The 20,427-nt window shown below is 45.9% G+C and overlaps 1 protein-coding gene across 1 annotated transcript in view; it reads right to left on the reverse strand.

Moving 5' to 3' along the window:
- Positions 1-17,706, reverse strand: part of GAD2 (glutamate decarboxylase 2) — a 65,950-nt gene extending 48,244 nt beyond the window's left edge. The window contains exons 1-7 of the mRNA XM_086331214.1: positions 17,203-17,706; positions 16,460-16,519; positions 16,106-16,255; positions 14,863-15,096; positions 10,197-10,287; positions 9,525-9,637; positions 4,321-4,436 (exon numbers count right to left, since the gene is read on the reverse strand). Coding sequence (XP_086187340.1) covers positions 4,321-4,436; positions 9,525-9,637; positions 10,197-10,287; positions 14,863-15,096; positions 16,106-16,255; positions 16,460-16,519; positions 17,203-17,278 — 840 coding nt within the window. The 5' untranslated portion in view covers positions 17,279-17,706. The remainder of the gene's footprint in view (positions 1-4,320; positions 4,437-9,524; positions 9,638-10,196; positions 10,288-14,862; positions 15,097-16,105; positions 16,256-16,459; positions 16,520-17,202) is intronic.
- Positions 17,707-20,427: the final 2,721 nt, after the last annotated feature.

A 20,427-nucleotide genomic window follows, 5' to 3' on the forward strand; every position in this document is an offset into this window, starting at 1 on the left:
ATGTCCAGTTATCAACTCCCTGCTCAGAACAGAAGAAAGGACAGTAACCAGGTCAGTTCAATAGATCAGGAAATTATATTAACGTCAGAATAACCAACATGAAGAAAATAGGATTTGATGAAAGCTGCTTCCAGTGAATGTAGAACAGCCAGCTAGTGTGGCTCTCTGGTCAGCCAGCCTAGGAGCCGAAAGCACAGTGCTAGAATTGTTAGAAAACTGAGGCTCTAGAGCAGATGCTGCCATTGCCTGGGTGTGAAAGCTTGGGGAAAATATCTTCCATCTCTGGGGCCTGACTTCTTCATCCATAAAACAAGGTGCTGGTGGTTTTTTTCAAGTTACCTATATTTATGTTATGGCCAACCTAGATAGCATATTGAAAAGCAGAGACATTACTTTGCCAACAAAGGTTTGTCTAGTCAAGGCTATGGTTTTTCCTGTGGTCATGTATGGATGTGAGAGTTGGACTGTGAAGAAAGCTGACCGCCGAAGAATTGATGCTTTTGAACTGTGGTGTTGGAGAAGACTCTTGAGAGTCCCCTGGACTGCAAGGAGATCCAACCAGTCCATTCTGAAGGAGATCAGCCCTGGGATTTCTTTGGAAGGAATGATGCTAAAGCTGAAACTCCAGTACTTTGGCCACCTCATGCGAAGAGTTGACTTATTGGAAAAGACTCTGATGCTGGGAGGGATTGGGGGCAGGAGGAGAAGCGGACGACAGAGGATGAGATGGCTGGATGGTATCACCAACTCGATGGACGTGAGTTTGAGTGAACTCTGGGAGTTGGTGATGGACAGGAAGGCCTGGCGGGCTGCAATTCATGGGGTTGCAAAGAGTTGGACATGACTGAGCGACTGAAATGAACTGAATATTTATGTAGAGCTTCCTACATCCCATTGGGATTCCCTGGTGGCTCAGATGGTAAAGTGTCTGCCCGCAATGCAGGAGACCCCGGTTCGATCCCTGGGTCAGGAAGATCCCCTGGAGAAGGAAATGGCAATCCACTCCAGTACTCTTGCCTAGAAAATTCCATGGATGGAGGAGCCTGGTGGGGTACAGTCCATGGGGTCACATCGCAAAGAGTCGGACATGACTGAGCGACTTCACTTCTTATATCCCAGGCACTGATGAAAGTGTTTGACTCTCATTTCATTCTCCCAAAGTCCTGTGACTTGGGAATTCTCTAGGAGCATAACAAGAGACAATAATGGAGGCAGTTCATGCCTCAGCCACTGGCCACTCCTTTCCCCATCTGACCCACACAGCACCCCGCCCCACACCCCTTCCAGTCTCCCTGCAGGTCAAAGGATTCAGGAGAGAAACCTCCATGCAGAGATGGAAACTAGCTTGTGGAAAGGGTATGCTGAGACCTGATTTGGTAATTTTCTTTATTCAGCCTGTGAAGGTCTATTTCTGGAGCTGGTTGAGACAGTGATTGCAAAATCCATTAAGACTAAGGAAAGATCCGGCATGGCCTGAAGTTGGAAGGAGCAGTACAAAAGGATGAATGGATGGAATGGCCCTGAGGTCTGGAGCCCAGAGTCAGCTAGACATGGGGGTTATGCTACCCCTTAACTTGAAGCTTCAAGGGCAGGACTCACTTTTAAGGGCTCATATGTCCAGAATGTCAAAGTGTTATTCTCTCAGTTGGGTCCAACTCTTACCAGGCTTCTCTATCCATGGAATTCTCCAGGCAAGAATACTGGAGTGGGTAGCCATTCCCTTCTCCAGGGGACCTTCCCGACTGAGGGATCGAACCCAGGACTCCTGCCTTGCAGGCAGACTCTTTACCATCTGAGCATGAGTTTGAGCAAACTCTGGGAGACAGCAAAGGACAGGAAGCATGGCTTGCTGCAGTTATGGGATCACAAAGAGTCAGACACAACTTAGCAACTGAACAACAACAAATGTCCAGAACAGTTTGGATCAAGTGCTCCAGGAGACACTGGAGTTCTTTAAATCAAGCTCTAAAAGTCCCTTCCAGCCCAACCGATGGGTATTATGAAAGATATTTTAGGCTGGGGAGGGATGGAGAAGAAACAGTTTAGCATCGCCTCATGTTAAGAAGGGAATGGCACCCCGCTCCAGTACTTCTGCCTGGAAAATCCCATGGACGGAGGAGCCTGGAAGGCTGCAGTCCATGGGGTCGCTGAGGGTCGGACACGACTGAGCGACTTCACTTTCACTTTTCACTTTCATGCATTGGAGGAGGAAATGGCAACCCACTCCAGTGTTCTTGCCTGGAGAATCCCAGGGACGGGGGAGCCTGGTGGGCTTCCGTCTATGGGGTCACACAGAGTCGGACATGACTGAAGTGACTTGGCAGCAGCAGTAACAGCATGTTAAGAAAAAAGTTCTTGGTGGAAATCTGACTTGGGAAGGTATAAAATGTAAAGCAATTGATGAGCTGTAGTTTATAAAACTGTTGTTGTATTTTTTAATCTAGTTTCTATGCTGGTGGTTTGGGCAGGGCCCTCACTGGTCTGGGAGTCAGGAAATTTATTTAATCCTGGCTCTATCTCTCTAGCTAACTATACCCTCTTCATTAAAAAAAAAAAAAATGCTGAGAACAACCCCTGTTCTGCCTGGCCCACAAGGTTGCTTTTGAATTAAATGAACATGTATCTATTGGAAGTTAGAAATGGTCAATAACAACAAGATTTAAGGTCTTGTACATTAGAAGAATAGCTTATCTGTCAAAATAATTATTGAGTTAGAGACAATTGGTATTTTAGGTTCATAATTTTCAAATCTTGCTCCATAATTATGGGCACAGATAGAAATACTAGAAGGAGGTAAAGAATTGAATGGCTGTTGTAGAATCATTTCTTTCTAAATCACCTTTCTTTCCTTGGAAAATGGAGAAGAGAGAGACCACAAGTTGGCAATATCGAGGAACTAAGGTACATTAAATTATCCTCAGGTCACATGACTGAACTTTCTGAGCAATGTTAAATGAACTTACATCTAACCTGAGCCCAAGAAACTTGTGCAGAAACCAGAGAGCACAATGAACATGCTAACACGTCAACCTCATTTCAGATGTGGAAACAGCAAGGAAACCCAAAGAGGAAGACTCCAATATAAGATCACCTGGGTGTTTCGAGCCTGAGAATACAGTAACATGTAACTACTGAGGGATCCAAATTCACAGGAAACAGTCACTGGAAGACAAATTGCATTCTGGTTTTCTACCCTTGGAGAAGCTGAGAAATGAGAGCTATGTCGTGGTGGGGAATCAGGCTTTGTGGGCTGAGTACTGTGCTCCTCCACAAAGACGACCATATCCTAATCCTTTAAATCTGTGAATATGTAACTTTACACAGCAGTAGGGACTTTGAAGACGTGATTAAATGAAGGATCTTGAGATGAAAGATTATCCTGTGTTATCAAAGTATAATCACAAGAAAAGAGGAAAACAGGAGAGTCAGAGCTAGAGAAGGAGGTGGAGTGATGGCAGCAGAGGCTGGGGATGGGGATGGGGGATTTGAGGATCTGCTGTTGCTGCTTTTGAAGATGGAAGAAGTGGCCATGACCCAAGGTAGGCAGGCAGCCTCTGGAAATTCTAAAGGCAAGGAAATGGATTCTCTCCTACAGTCTTCAGAAGGAACGCAGCCCTACCTGACCCACTACAGATTTCTGGCCTCCAGAACTGTAAGATACTGAATTCATGTGGTTTTAAGCCACAAATTTTGTGGTAATTTGTTCCAGCAGCAATAGGAAAAGAAAACATCAGGTGATTTCAGGCTGTCCTCTTCTCTGCTAAATTTGATGCCTATAAATTGAGGAAGGGCATTTAACATGCTAAAACATGACTGAACACAAGATGCTAAGGATAATGTATTAAAATAAATCATTAATTTCCTTTAATTCCATTTTTAGTGGAGTGGTTGTGAATTGTATTCACTGACTTCCAAGGAACCAAGAGGGCAGAATATCTGGTCAGAATTTTCTAACAGAAAGCCTGTATCAACAGGATACTTGGCAGTTTTGAGTTCTGTACTGCAAAGCACTGATGATCCATATGAGTTCAGTTACTCTGCCCTCTCTCCTCCTCCTGTTTCCCCAACACATAACCTTATTACAAAGTATAGGACCATGGGTTGAAAGCAAACCGCTTTCACTTTGAGCATCTTCCTGAATTTCAAAGAGAAAGGAACTCCCCGCACTGTACCACCCACCTGACCTCTCCCCTTCATCCTCTCCCAAGAGGCATCTTCTGGAAAGAGAAATCGTGGGGTAAAGTATTTCCAAATACCACTCCTTCAACTCAGGTTTTACGGAATATAACCTTAAACTTGGAAAGGACGTTGAACACCTACATGCTCAGACGTGAAGGCAATGAGCCTGGGGACCGCAGCCATTCCTTTCTCCTTGACTTCCGGGAACATTTTAAAGCGCGCAATCAGCATGGCGTACATGTTGGATATAGCGCCACCTAGAGGGCAGAGAAACAACAGTTACCTTTTCTAGTCATCGTTAACATTATGTCACAAGCAAGCAACATTAATTCCACTGACCTAGAGTCCTCCTTGGACACAGGAGAAAACCGTCTTACTGGCTGTGCTTTGAATTGAACCCTCAAATTCAAAGGCATTGCTGAGAGGGTCCAAAGGAGTATTCGGCCCAATCCCAGGATGGATCCCAGCCCTCCAAGTCCACGTCTGTCTCTGGGGGCTTGGGGGTGGTGGGGCAGGGTGCGAACTGCAGTGGACTCTGCTCTTACTAGGAGCCGTTTGAAAAGGCCTTTTAAGAACTTAAAAAGTTGACTTCCTTCTCGGCTTAAGAGTAGGTCATTCAGCATTAGATTTGTGAAAATCCTATGTATGTCCTCATGGAGAGGACATTTCATTTCAGCTCATGCAGTGCCTTTTATCTGAGCTGAGAAAGATCAGTTGCTATTAATATTGTGGACTGTTAACAATCCTTATAGAATGATAAACATCCAAGCCCATCTCATCATACTCATCTGTGAATTCCCCTCAGATGGCTCTTCCCTCTTAATGACATCATTGCAATATAATTTTAATGGCTACAATTTCATAATTAGGAAGACACACAAGGGGAATGTTAAATCCATGTTGAACTACTTTTCATGTGCCATCCTAAGACTGTCAAGGATTTCATACCATAGAATTAGTGTCTTATAAGTAGTCTCATTTGATAAGCAAAGTGAGCTTCTCCCCAGGATTGTTGGATAGTTTAGGATTTTTGTTAACCAGATAGAAGACAGAAAGTTGTGAAAGCAAATGAATATGCTGATGTGGGAGTTGTGAGAATATGATGAGGAGTGAAACACAATGACCCCCCCTCCCCAACCCAAAGCAGGGTACGCCTGGGCTCTGCCATCATGTGAGTTCTCTCAGTTCCTTTCCCTTCAGGTGGCTGTGGAGCAGGAGGGTTCTCTGTACCAAGCTGGATGGCCCAGGTATGGTGATGATCTCTGCCTAGTGAGCCTTGGGGTCTGACTCAAGCAGGCAACCTGGCACAGAGCAGGCGTCACCCAGAGCCTGGCTCTATCATCAGTCAGAACGAGGGCAATTCCTACTGCTTCTGGACCCTAGAGACATGGGATAAATAGAATCCAGGTCAGGCCGGCTCTGAGCTGACACCTTGTCTAAAAGGCTGACTGGGTAGGATGCTGCCGGGCATGGTACCAGCTTTCAGGCTGGACAGTTCCATGTGATGGGGCTTTCCTGGGCATCCCTACCCTCTACCCACCAGATGTCATGAGCATTACATGCTTCCCACTCCCAAATAAATTGTGACAACCAAAAATATCTCCGGACATTGCCAAATGTCCCCTGGGGACAAAATAAATCCCCACTAAGAATTGCTGCCCTCGTTATTTTCAGAGAGGCTGGGAAGAAAGGAGGGAGGAAGAAAAAGGAAAGAAAACAGGAGAAAAAGGACACAAAGAAAGTGGGCCTCCCAGGACAATGATCCAGGGTGCAGCCTCCCACGCTTCATCTCACAGCTCAGTCATTCTCCATTTAAAGGTTTGGCAGCCCCAGGAGGGATAAATAGGCTTCTGGGTCTCTGGACAGAGCAGACTACACTGTGTAACACAGGCAAGAGGGCAGATGCATAAGCCCTACATGCTCTTATCTCCCAAAAATCTTCCAAGAAAGGATGCAACAACAAGCCCCAAACATTCTGAGAATCCTGTTAGACAGGAACAGGTTTGTGACTAGGCCAAGCTTTCGCTTCTCCCCCTCAGCCCTTCAGGACGTGCTGAGCAGTGGCATTCTCCAGTTCCCTCTGACTCCCAGGTGAAGGTGACATCCCATAAACAGATTTCTTCTGAAAGTCTCTGAGGAATGGAGTATTTCCTGCCATGTCCATAAACAAGGATATCACAATCATCAGTGAGTGCAGCCCTCCAAAGTGAGCTGGTGAGCCTCAAGGGCACTCAGGAAGAAGAATACCTGTGATCTGTGATCTGCCCCAAGGAAGGTCAGGATGTGAAAACCCAGGATACTGGCTCCAGATGACTGAGATGCATATGAAAGGAATGATTTCAGTGAGTCCAAACTCTTATATCTTCCCATTCATAGAAAAGCACTAAATTCCTTAATTTGGAATAGCTGGCTTCCTTTAATTAACAATCATCTTTGGACATTCAGACTACCAGCCCTTCATTGCAAAACTTCTGTATATCCTGGCTCCTCCCCTCAACTTCTCAGAGGAGGGTTACTTTGAGATGCTGCCTCCTAGGCTTAAGTCCTAAAAATTTCCACCAAATAAAACATGACTCTCAACCATTAGGCTGCACATATTTTTTTTTCGGTCCGTTTCAAAGAACTTTCCATGAAGCATGACGCCACTGGATGTTATAGATGGAGGTGTAGAGAAATTTGGCTGAGCTGAGTATTCAAGCCATGGACCTAACTCTCCATGTCTAGTTCCAGGCAATGGGACTGTCAGATCTCAAGCACATAGATGTATGATTTCCCCTATGTTCACCCCTTAAGTCATAGACCCTTTCTCCCAGGAATAAGGCTGGATCCTACCCAGAAAGCCATCTATTAGAAACTGAGGATGCTATGGTCCATTTCCTCTCTGTAATGCATTGTAGAAAGCAGAGCAGAAACAGGTTGCTAATGACATTTTCTTCAGTTCCCTCCTGATTTTCCAGTGTCTTCCTTACCCCCTAGGCTGGCATCTTTGGCTTCCATCTTGGGAACTCAGAGCTCATGGATCTTCAGGATCCAAGGAAGGAGTCTCAGGATTGAGCTTAAGTCTTCTCTACCTGATCATTCCCCATCATTGATGGGGGTGGCAGCCCTTAGTCCATACCTGGCTTAGCAGAACTACCAAAGAGGAGTCTTTCTCTGGGTGTATATTTTCTGGGACAGGTGTGTTCCAAGACCAGCCAGGTAGGTTAGGCCTGGTCCAACTCCACTTAGTCATCTTTTCCAGGTCCACAGGAACAGCTGTTCTCTTCCCATTACTGGGAACCATGGACACAGAGCCCAAGGAGCTCCTGGCTCCCTGGGGACAGCTCAGTCACACAGCCACTCGTACAAGAGTAGGCAGAATAAAGGTAGAAACGACATTCATCTCTGAACTTCACCTAGTTCCTCATGAAAAACACCTTAAAACATCAGTTCCAGTTAATGCTAACAAACTTCCCTCAGTCGGGGATGGTTTTCCAAGGGCACTAAATATTAAGTTCCCTACAAATTGAAACTAGCCTAAAATTTTCATCACAGCTGGTGTACAATGATTTTTTTTTTAAGGCAAATTTTCCCTTTCATTTAACTAACACATTTTCCTTCAGCACCTGAAAACATACTATCTCTTTAAAAACAGAAAATGAAATAGCCGATCTGAGCTATTTATAGATAGCTATATGTAGATAAAGTTGCTGAATTTAAGACTTGGCCTTGAGGCCACTGTTACTCATCATCATGTCTTTTCTGTCTTTTCATTTCATTTTCTCTCTCCTTTGTGATCCCCCTGCCTTTGCAGATTTGCTAAAGAGGAATCACGACTTAGCCTTTGCTCTGCCTGACACGATGGCAGGTGTGGCTCTGGCCTCCCCAGCAGGGCCAGTCTCCGGGTACCAAGCTCCAGGGCCAGTGATGCCCATTCTGATGACCCCCATCTCCTGCTGCTGAGGAGGTGACGGTCTGTGAGCCAGGTTTCTTTTCCACAGGTCAGTAGCTCTCTCTCTTCCCACTGACTTCCCAGCTTCTAGTTCTTCTCTGTGTCAAACCAAGGTCACATACACAGACCTGGAACCCAAAGCAGGACTTTCTGTCCCAGACTGACTTTTGTGGCTGGAAGAAGTATATATAATGGAGCTTAGAATACAATGGCTGGTGATAAAAAGGCAGAGTGGGAAGGACTAAATGACATCATAAAGGAAAAAAAAAAAAGAATGGGAAACCTCTGAAAGAAATCATCACCCTTTTCTTTTAGCACTAAGAAACTGTCTTCCAGGCACTTTCCGTCCTACTTAAAAATTGTGTGAATCAGCTTCCCTGCTTGTTCCTTGAAAGGGATGGTGTACGGAGGCTCTGTTAAGTAAACTGTACCTTTTATTTTCCCTCAATCAGAGAATGCTTTATTCAGTGACGGTACCCTTCTCCTTTCATGATGCTTGGCAAAGTACAATACCTTATTCCCTAATTCACTTATTAGGAATCTTTATTCCTTTGTTCCACACAATCCATGCATCCTGTATGTAGGATTGCAGTAGAAGTACGGGTTAATATCATTGCTGATTATCCTCTTTCTAAACACACAAAAAAATAATATTCAAGCATGGGGTAGTTGACTTGGATGCATGGTCAGTGGTCACATGTACTTAATCCCAATCTCCGGGATCTAATGCCTGATGATCTGAGGTGGAGCTGACATCATAATAATAGAAATAAAGTGCACAATAAATGTCATGTGCTTGAATCATCCCCAGACCATCCCCCATGAAGGGTGCATGGAAAAATTGTCCTCCACAAAACTGGTCCCTGGTGCCAAAAAGGCTGGGGACCCCTGGTCTATTTAACCTAAGCAGAAACACAGGCTAGATATTTAATCATTCCTATGTTCATAATAAAGTGAAAGCTGAGCACCGAAGAGTTGATGTTTTTGAGCCTGTGGTGTTGGAGAAGACTCTTGAGAGTCCCTTGGACTGCAAGGAGATCAAAGCAGTCCATTGTAAAGGAACTCAATCCTGAATATTCATTGGAAGGACTGATGCTGAAGCTGAAGCTCCAATACTTTGGGCACCTGATGCGAAGAACTGACTCATTAGAATAGACCCTGATGCTGGGAAACATTGAAGGCAGGAGGAGAAGGGGACAACAGAAGATGAGATGGTTGGATGACATCACCGACTCAATGGTCATGAGTTTGAGCAAGCTCCGGGAGTTAGTGATGGACAGGGAAGCCTGGCTTGCTGCAGTCCACGGGGTCGCAAAGGGTCGGACATGACTGAGTGACTGAACTGAACTGATGTTTATAATAAGGCATGACAAACCAGAAGAAAAATATGAAGAAATATTAAAATATCATTTACCAGGAGAAAATATCCCATCGCCAGAGCCCCCAGGCCAGCCAATGATTTCTCTCATTTTCTTTAGCGTGACATATTCCAAAAGCACAAATACTGGAGCAATTTCATAGGTGAACCTGAAACATCGTAATGGCCACATTTTATGTCTGTCACTCAATGGAATGATTCATCATGACAATATCTACAGAACAGTTTCCTTGTTCAAACCCTACTTTCACAAATGTTACAAGTATAGCGTTAAGCAGACAAAAAAGGTTTGCTCTGTTTCCTACATTCATAAGTCAAGAGCTTCAGTGATTGGCTTCATGCACAAGGGTCATTTATCATAGTGAATTAATACATTGCAGGGTAACATTCTAACACTATCTAAAAGACAACATCTAGTACCATTTCTCTCTCCTATTACATGCAATAATACATCCAGTATGCCCCCAAAGTGTCTTTTTGTATTTAAAACATGATGCATAACTTTGATTGTGTGAAAAAGAGATCAGGACTATTTTCTTTTAAGCAAGAGTGAATACCCATACTCTTCTGAAGTTTGTCTCACTGTTCTAGGGGCTACTTAAAAAAAAGAGAGAGAGATTTCTTTTTTTACGTAAGAGGTAGAATAAATATTATGAAATGTCATTAATAATTACCCTGGATTACACAAAAACATATTTAGCTACTTACATGTTAGTGTTTGCTGTTGATGTCAGCCAGTCTGCTGCTAATCCAACCATATCCAGTCCAGTAGAAAGTTGATTGAAATACCTTGGATGTCCTGAATTAGATGGAACACCAGAATCAAGGTGAGTCCAGTGAAAATGAATGCCTCTGAAATCCATGATTTCTCTAGATGAAGAATCTTGAAAGAGCCTTCAGTAATACGAAATCCATACTCAGAAACCCATCTCTCTCTCTCTCACACACACACACACATAGCAAAGGAGCATTTCCTTTAACAAGACAGACTGTTTGGTGTTGTGATATTTCTTAGAACACATGCTAAAGATCTTTCTTTAACCATACCCTATAAAAAGATAATAAATTTGGTTTGCAGTGTGGATACTAGTTTATTTTCTAGCATTCTTTCAATATATTTGCAGATTCAAATGCTGGGACAATCCCAAGCTACTCAAAAATAGGCCACTTCTTGTTTACACTTGTGCTGCTAAAAAACCCTTTTCCATTAAATTGTGCTGGGAATCAGTCATATACCATGACATCTGCCAGGCATGCCAACATCCATATAATATCAGTGACAAATGGCTGATGATCAGAGAAGACAAGGCAAAAATGAGAAAATAGGACACTCTGTTGAGTGATTTACCCTGAATTCAAAAGGCGATGACTGTCTAAAGCTGGTATGAACAAATGTAATGAACAAATGTAATTCTTGTCTATTCTTTTCTGTCCAAATATTTGATTCTACACAACAGAGATCCTTCACAGTTGCAATTAAAAATAAAGCTAAATACAGCCAACATCCCTGTCTTGTCCACAAGATACATGAAGGTATATTCAACGGATTGATCAGTCCCTCAGTCAGGCTTATCTAATTAACTTCTGGATTTCTCTAAAACTCTCTAAAGGGGTTGACACCCCAACACTCCTGAGGCTATTATTTAAAATGTGATTGTAAAGATCTCATTAGACTTCCATTTCCCTGTCCTGCTCCACACAAGCCTATCTATAAATCTGTGATGTTGTTTTGCAGCCAAAATCCTGCAAGATTAACAATTCTGGAAGCAGCTTCTTATTAAAACGACTTCGCCACTTACTGGACACCTGTCTGAAGCCTGGGGATGTGACAGACTCTCAGGCCAGCCTGGACAAAACAAGATAAAGGTAGGCAATGGGGAGAGCAGAGACAAAAGTCAACACAAAGCTTATCTCCGGGACCAGGGACTGCTCTCTTATCAGCCTCCAGCATGTGGCTACTAGATGAGTAGATGCTGAGAAGAGCTGGGAAAGAGCACATTTTAAAGAGACTGGCCAGCTCTCACTTATTCTCCAGCATGGCATTGTTTTACATCCCGATGGCCTTGCGGGGTGCCCTTTGAGCTTTTTGCTCTTTCCCAGGCTCTCTGATGCTGCTCCCATCAGTCTACAGGTCCATGGAAAGGGAAAAAGCCTTCCTGGCTGTGGCTGCCGCTGCTGTCTGCAGCAGCCCTCCACCCCTCTCTGCCTCATTGACTCCCCATTTCATTAGCGCTCACAGCTGAAATCATAGCCCTCATCTCCCTCTCGGTGCCCCTCCATTCCTCTTTCCCTAAGCCATTTCCTTGAAATGAGAAAATTAATAAGGATCAGCAAATCTAGCCATTAATCGACTCTCTCAACTCCTATGCATTTTCTGGATGAATCTGGTATCTCTCATTTCACACCAAGTCTATGGACCCTTAGGCAGGAAAACCTCTGCATAAAACTGAGTGGGATCCCAAGACCTATGTCGTGCCCCAGGTTATCAGAAGATCAATTCACCCTGATGACTCCCTCTGGGAAACTATGGTAAGAAGTGCGATGCTGCAATTGCTTGGCTTCCTTCTTGTGTCAAATTTTGACCTTGGTCTATTTCACCAAAATCTGTCCAGCCTCAAAATTTGCATTCACTGATAATGATGTGGAAATATGCAGGGAGATAGTTTTGACAGATCAGAACAAAATGTCCCCTTGGTTGCTGGCTTCCCATGAATAGGCTGCTGGCGAATTCAGGTAGGGTTCCCTGAGACCTGTCTGCCTGCTGTCTGAGTCACCCTGGCATCCAGCTGCTGCTGCTGCTGCTGCCCCAACCTGATCCTGTGTTGCAAGTCAGCACCCTGCCGAGGAGTCGGATGGCCATGAGCTGCCGCCTCGGAGAGCGAGTTTGAAACCAGGCACTGTTTGTGCCTCTGGACCGCTGCCCACAGATCAGCAAATGAGCCAAGAAGGGTGCGCAGACTGTGAATAGCCAGCCCCAGGCAGCTCTGACCCTGGTGTCCACAGTCCATTAGAAAGGGGCCCCAAGTCGGTCCAGACTGTGCTCTCTAGACCAGCAACACACACCCAAGGACGGCTCATTTACTCACACTTCAATTCCTTTGTCTCATGATTGAGTTCATGAATCCCTTCACTCCTCAGCCGCTACCACTAACGCCAAAGCTGATGACCCCAAAAAGCCTAATTATTTCAGAATTTTATCATTCTCCACACTTTCCCATGTTCTATTCCAATATTTCTTACAGAGGTAATTTTAACAATGCATAAAGATTTCCTCATCTCCCCTCTATTCTCTCTAAGCCTGGAGTCCAGGTGGAAATTAGGTTATAGACTCTCAGTAGTAACATGCTTTTATAAAGGAATCTCCCAAGGAACATTAACACATCTAATTGTAGCGGTGACAGAAACTACTTCACAGAACTTAAATAGTACTACTTGTCAAATACAAGTTATACATAAAACCTATAAACTTGCCAGTCAAAAAGGAAGGTGGCAGTTGTTAATTATTTGAAATGTTATTGGGGATGGGAGGAAGGACCAGAAGACTATATATGTTATAAATAATGTTGTACTGAATTAATATTGATATGCCTTGGTCAGAAATTCAATTTAATCATATTTTTTTCTGACCTTTAAAAAACATATTAGAGCTACACTGACCAACAGTTTCACAAGCATTATGGCAAAATCTAAGTATTGAATTGGCCCATCTTTTCCCAACACTAAATGGAACATTGACAGAACTATTGCTTTCATTGACCTGCAATTGTCATTATCTTAACTCTTTAAATTGCATTTCAGACTCCATCAGCTTTTAAGGATGAAGATGTGAAAACACTTTTATAGATTCTTTTTGGCTTGGTAGCAATAAAAGTAATAGGTAGCAAATTACTGTTAGTGTATTTAAATGTTAGGTTGGGGAGTAGGTCAAACAAAAATGAACTAAAAACATTGCTCAGGCTTGCACCTACAAATATACAAAAATCTGGAAGGAAAAAAAATCTTTAATGCCTAGTATATACCTCATGTGGATTCTCTGTCAATATAATTGAGAATTAAATCTAAGATGCCTTAAAAAAAGCATCCTCCATTGACTGAGTTTGATAGAAACCTCCAAGTTAAATTCTTTCTCCTACGTACTTAATTCTAAGTCTATAGTTTCACAAAAGTGGGAAATAATAGTATAGGAAATCAATTTCCCAAAGCTTCTATGCATATCTATCCTGTCAATGAAAAGAACTCACAAAAACAAAAATATAGCAAAACAAAGGGCTGAAAGTCACACAACAAACATTCTTAAAATTTGTTTTTGATTAGAATCGCACTGATAATTCATGTAATTCTAAATTTGCTGAGAAAAGGATCATGTTTCTAGAGTAATTAATGTTTTGTGATATTTTACATATTTATTTGTTAGCAAATCTTTCTAAGGCTACAAATCAATTTAGATCCACATGGTCTTCCTTCCCTTCCAAATTCATTCACGCTTATTTTTATTGCTTTAATGAAGTGTATGGCCACCATGTATCAGGATGATTAGAGGCAAAGCAGAAAAGGCAGGGGTAATCGTGACCTGGGGAGATGAATAGCTGACTTTGTGTAGCTAGAATGAAAGCTTAGAATACATTCACATATATGTTACTCTATCCTAAAAATGGATAGAGTATGGAGAATACTATTTCTAAAAAACACACAAAATACACTAAAAGTATTGTCCCTAAGGATATCTGATTCCCCTCTATCCTTTTTTCCCTTTATCTTCTATACAGAGTGGTTAGGAAGCACATGCATCCTTGTATAACATGGCTGAATTGTTAAGCTAGTTTACATTGGGTTTTCTTTTGTGTACATTTCTTCAAAAATAGAGAAAAGCCAGAGTTCAAATCTGAAGTCTTAGTCTTCTGAGACAATGCCAAAATATTACCCTTCTGCTTCAACCATTACACAGATGGTTTGTTCAATTTCTATTCATTTCTATGCCAACGAAATACCAGCACTGACCTGGTATTTGGGTTTTTGTTTGGATCATGCCTTTTATGCATTCATTTCTACATTCTCTTTTTTTTCTTTCTCTATAGTAGAGTCACTTCTACTGGCCTCTACTGACAAATAGTTGCTTCTACATCAGTGGATAATTTCCATGGCCAAATAGTGCAATGTAAAATCTGATGATTTATACTTAGGTAACATTTCTGACTTCAAAACCATGAACAATAACAGTAAAGGGTGCTTTTGACATTAATCATTCTAATCATGACTTTTTTAATGATGAAAATAACATTGTAAATTTGAAATTATCAATAACTCCATAAAACATTTTCCTAGAAAAAAAATCATAAAAGAAAAAAGAGCTTTATTATTTCTGATTGGACAATACCTGTTTTAATTGCGTATTTTAGAGTTGTTTGGCAATGCATCAAAATTTCCTCCAAATTTTGTGGTTGGTCTGCCAATTCCCAATTATATTCTTGAAGAAGCTCATTAGGGTAATGAAAATCAATCACTTTGGTTGATCTATCAAAACTCTTCACCACATACTGAAGCAAAATGTCCATAACCTCTTGCAGAAACTCCAAAGTGGGCCTTTCTCCGTCACACGCTGGTAGCAGATCTAAGAACGGAATCAAAATGCCACGTTTTACTTTTACAATGAAAATACCCAGGAAATGTCTTCATTTGACACTTTCTCTCTGAACCGAGATTTTACGTTAACAAAATCTTCTGGAAAAGCAGAGCATCTTCTTTAAAGGGGAGGTATTTTTCAAAAATGAAGGAATGAAAAAAATACGATTTCTTTTCTTATCCCAAATTATTTCTTGCATTTCAGTTCATAACTGATTTGCTTCCTTTTTCTTTCTTTCTTTCTTTTTTTTTTAAGAGAATATACTTCCATTCATCTGTTTCTCCCGGGTTTTCGTTAAACGGTATTTCTCAATAAGTCATCTTAAAAGATCACTTCAAGTCAGGAATGTTTGAGGAATGCCTTTGGGTAAATCCGGCAAAATGGCTCATAAGATTTTGGTTATCATTTGGCTTATTATTATCCTATGGCATCATAGGATCTAAGGCTTATTAACTAAGGCCGGCTGTTTCCTAAGTCAGCGGTGTGTGTGTGTGTGCGTGCGCGCGCGCGCTCGCACACTGGGTGTGCAAGTACGAAAGTAAAACTGCGCGCAGGTTTCATGTGAATCTTTTTCCTGAAACCACAGCTACAAATTACTCTTGCGATCTGAAGACCTAGAAAGTCCAAGCTATTTTGAACAAGACACCACATCGCACCCAAGGCCTCGGCCGCACGGAGAATAGGACCTGGACCTAGGGTGCGCCGGGGCGCCTCGGCCACCGGGAGACCCGAGGGCGGCGCTGGGGCTCAGAGCGCCTCAGCCCGGGACCCCGCTTGGAACCCCGGAGCCCAGCGCCACGCAGAGGCCCGGGTCCGGGTCCGACCGAGGGGGCAGGCCTAGCGTTTCTCGAGGTCTCCTGGAGATTCTCCCAAGGTCTGCTTCTGCCCTCCACTTCGACGTCCCGGCTCAGGCTCCCGGCGCCGAGTCCCTCCTGGCCACGGTGGACGCGGCAGGGCGAGGGGCAGAAGCTCCCGGGACCCAGCGAGGCGCCCTTACCTGTTGCGTGTAGAAATGCATAGTTGACCTCCGCTTTGGGGCAGCTGCAGGGCTTCTGGTTGCAGGAGCAGGCGGCCTTGCGGGAGGTGGCCCGCGGGGGCTGGCTCCCGCTGCTCTCCGCCGGCTTCTCGGCGTCTCCATAGAGCAGAGCTGGGCAAGGACAAGGAGAGCGGACCTCAGTCAGCCGCCCGCCAGCCTGGCTCCCAGCCCCCGACCCCCATCCCCGATCCCCAAATCAAGAATACCCGACCCCTGACGGGATGCGGAGGTGAGAGGGTGGCTTTGAGCTCCTCAGGCTCCGCGGTGCCTGGCCATGTCCGCCTCCCTCACCCGGGCACCCGCGCAGGCACTCACCGCACAGTTTGTTTCCGATGCCGCCCGTGAACTTCTGGGCCACCTGACACCAGGCCCTGGCTGCAAGGAAAGACAGGTGGGAGGACAGCGAGGCAGAAAGAAAACGGCAGGCACACGTGTGAAATTTCGTTCTTTGTGAACGACGTCAACAAACCCGGGCTCCGGGAAAGGCTGCCTGCCTGGCGCCCGCACAGCGAGCAGGTGCCAGAGGGCGGGAGCCTGGAGGCCCGGTCCGACCCTTGGCGGTTTCCTCAGAAGCGGCCCACACTGTGGCCGTTTGCACTTGCCTTTCAGGCACCACTCGGTTAGGACAAAGTCTCCTTCCTGCCTCGCTTGGGCGAGTTTTCCTCGACACCCGAGGCCGTCCATTTCCTCGCAGGCTCTCCTTTCAGATCAACAACTCTCTCCCCTTTCCAATTTTCCTTATCCCCACCACCTCTCTCTCTCCAGACACTAAGACGGTGGCAGAATCCCAGGCCCAGGAATTCGGTGTCGAGGAGACACCGCCGTGTTTAGAGGCTCTCCCAGATTTCAGCGAAAAGAACCAGACGGTCCCTGGGCATCTTCCCAGGGGATAAGAGCCTGTGGGGTTTAGTCTGTTGGGTCATCAAGGACCCACCCCGAGGGCAGGGCTAAGCGTCCGAAGTCTCCTGTTGCAGGTGGGAAAACCTTCAATCTTTCCCAGCCCCTCAAATCCCAGTTCGCCCGCAAAGCTCTCCGCCTGCAGGTACCGTTTCTCCTACCTGTGCCGGGGTTCTCGGGATCCCCCGAGCCATCTTCAGATCCAAAGGACCAAAAGCCAGAGCCGGGAGATGCCATCCGCGCTGCGATACTGGAGCAAGACGCTTCCGAGTGCAAACTGCCGGCGAGCTGCCTGCCCTCCGCTCCGCCCTGCGCGCGCGCGTGCTTGCGTTTGTGTGTGTTTGTGTGTGTGTGTGTGTGGCAGTAGGAGGAACACCGCGCGGGGTCTGGCGCGGCCGCACGACAGAGGGTGGGTGTCACACAGGGGCAGGAAACGTGCGTGTCCGTGTGCGCGCGTGTGTGTTGGGATTAGAGCTTAGAGAAGTGGCAAAGCTCTGAAAGCTTCGGGGAGTGAATAGAGGAGAGGACTGAAGGGTCCTCACCGCCGGGAGATGGGAAAGCGCCCGAGCACTCGAGCGATTTTGAAGGAGAGGGAGCCCAGCCGGGATGGACGAAGGGGCGGCGGAGGGAAAAACGGGAGGGAGAGAGCTGAATCGTTCGAGTGTGAGGCAGACAGTGCGCCCGTGCAGGAGTCGGCGTGAGCGGGTGGGAGGTGAGCACGCGATCCCTGGGGAGCGTGCGGCGAGAGGATGCTGGCTACACCGGGGGCGCTGTCCAGAGTGCTAACGCGGCGGACTGCGCGCCGGCATCAGCGCGGGGAGACCACAGAGACCTTGGCGAGGCGGGAAAGGTGGCGGAGACAGGCTTTTATTTGCGACGATTGGTGTATTGTTTGAGGTCTGGTTCCGACTGCGGAGAAGGAGGCGCTATGTCCGCGCCACCTTCCTGCGAGAGAGTGCTGAGGTCGCTGTGACCCCCCGGAGTTCCGGCGGCTAGGGGAATCTGGAGCGGTTCGCGAGCCTGGGAAGGGGACTGTGCGGGAAGGGCACCTAAGCACTGATGGGCTCAGTCCTGCTCCTTAGTAGAGCCTAACTTCTGCCCACTGAACCGCATAGTCACCCCGAGGTGGGGGCTGGGAACCATTCCTGCGCTTCAGAGCGCTTGGTCGCCGAGTCCACTGCTCAAGTTCTGACTGACGGCTTGGGAGAAAGACTGCTGATTGAGGCAATTAAAATTCACGCTGGAATCTATCACCAAGAACCTCAGGCTGGGCAGGGAAATAATACGAATGTAAACTTCTTGGAAGGAGGCAAGGAAGAACACTAGAGCCAACAGGATTGACGGCTGATAGCTGATGGGGGATGAGGTCGCGTCATTCGGTGACCTTGACCGGCGAAAGCGTGGAAGGGCCGTTGCTTACACGTCAGGGGAACCGTTGTGTGCTTGAGAAGCCTGCACAGAGTTTCCAATAAACAAGCAATCTGAGCCCTCCAAAAGCTGAAAGAAAGCATGACCTCCCTGGGCCCTGGTTTTATCAAGCCTCAAATCAATGACCACTTCTTCCCCTAAGGGAATCGTCGCGATGGCTTGGGGTGGGGCGGGGTCAGACGGGAGAGTCACTATCTCTGGTACTTGGTGGGAAGGGGTTTCTCTTTTCCAGGGAAAGAATCTGCCCGAATGCACGAGACACAGGAGTCGCGGCTTCGATCCCCGGGTCCAGGAGATCCCCTGGAGGAGGGCAGGGCAACCCACTCCAGTATTGTTGCCTGGAGAATCCCATGGACAGAGGAGCCTGGTGGGCTACAGTCCATAGGGTTGCAAAGACTCAGACACGACTGAAGCAATTTAGCATGTGTGCACGAGATCATAACCTCTCCACTCTTACATTTTCCTTTCTCAACAAGCTATTAAACAAAGGTTGTGGGGTTGGGGTGCCTTGAGAATGTAAGGCCTGTTGAGTTTGCACTGCGTTCCCTTGGCAGTAGAAATCAGTGTCAAGTACACCCTGCAGCTCCCAGGAGCAGGGAGAGAGGGTGAGGGTGACCCGGCTGCATCCAGCCTCCCAAGGCCACACTCCCCTGCGTGCTGCTCACCTGGGGCAGGCGCTTTTCATTTCCACTGTGTGAACAGGCCATTCTTTCTCTGATCACTGAACCAAATTACCAAAACTGCTGCTAAAGCAGATACCAGTGGATCCTCAGTCTATCATCCCTTGACCCTGGCCTAGGAAGGATGTCACAGGACCTGGGGTGGCCTAGTACAAGCCCAAATCCTGTGCCCCAAGGCATGCGGTGGCTGGTCAATTCTCTCCACAAAGCTTTGTCTTCTTTCCACGAGCCTGGAGGAGCCACAGGATTGGCACCGTGGCCGCCAGATCTGAGCCTGTGAGTGGGTGTGGGGAAGGGTGCTGGCCCCTTGGCCTTTGGCTCGGCTCAGAGCCTGCTGTGCTGAGAAGCCTGCGCCAGGTTGCGACCACCAGGTTAACAGGAACACAGGCCTGCATTCCACCCTCTTTCCCGAGCTCCCAGTTCCAATACTCCAGTGGATCCACTCCAGGGGTGGATCCAACTCCAGGGATGTAAAGATTCTGTGGGTTGGCCGTTGGCGCCGCTGGCAGATGGCTCTGCAGCTCCTGCTCCTCAGTGAAGAGAGAAGCTGGAGAAGAGACCCATTCTTTGCTTAAATCCACTCCAAATCCTGCACATGTTTCACTTCAAGTCAGCAGGCTGGAGTTGCAGAATTTTTCTACTACGGATGAGTGGTCGAAAACAAAAATATTCTTTTAGATGTTTAAAACACATGCACACAGAGCCTCAAAGAAGGAAACAGATTAAAATACAAGAAAGGTAGAAATCACAACACTGAATAGATTTTTTTTAAAGCAATGACTTAAACTTCTTCTCTTTGAATAAACTGCATTAAATCAGAAACCCCAGTGTTTTGAATCTAATGGTGATATTTACATTTTTTATCTAACACACCCACTTCAGATGCACACAGTATCTGATTTGTCTTTCCTTAATGCCCGCCCTCCCAAGACAGGCAATTTGCTTTATAAAGACTTTCATTTCAAAAAAGAGCCCGCTCCCCCCTCATTTGGGCTTGGGTTGGAGATAACAAAAGAGCTCTGGGAGGTAATAATTACAGTCATTAGTTCACAAAGGAGGCAGCCACTGGATGGCGAGGGGAGGCGGGCCAGCGCTGGGGAAGAGCTTTCGAAGGTCCTTCCTCGAATAAGGGAAGAGACTCATGCTCCTAGGGCCGCTGGCCAGGGTCAGTTTCCTTGGTTGACCTATTTCTTGTCAGTGGTTTACCCAGAGATTGCCTTGCAGGCCTGCCAAAGAAGAGTGTCTGGTATGAATTTTCCCTGGAGTCCTCCCTTAAGT

Source organism: Bos grunniens, chromosome 13 (assembly GCF_055505025.1).
Source record: "Bos grunniens cultivar Pamir isolate PY7600 chromosome 13, Bosgru_T2T1.0, whole genome shotgun sequence".
Taxonomy (NCBI): domain Eukaryota; kingdom Metazoa; phylum Chordata; class Mammalia; order Artiodactyla; family Bovidae; genus Bos; species Bos grunniens.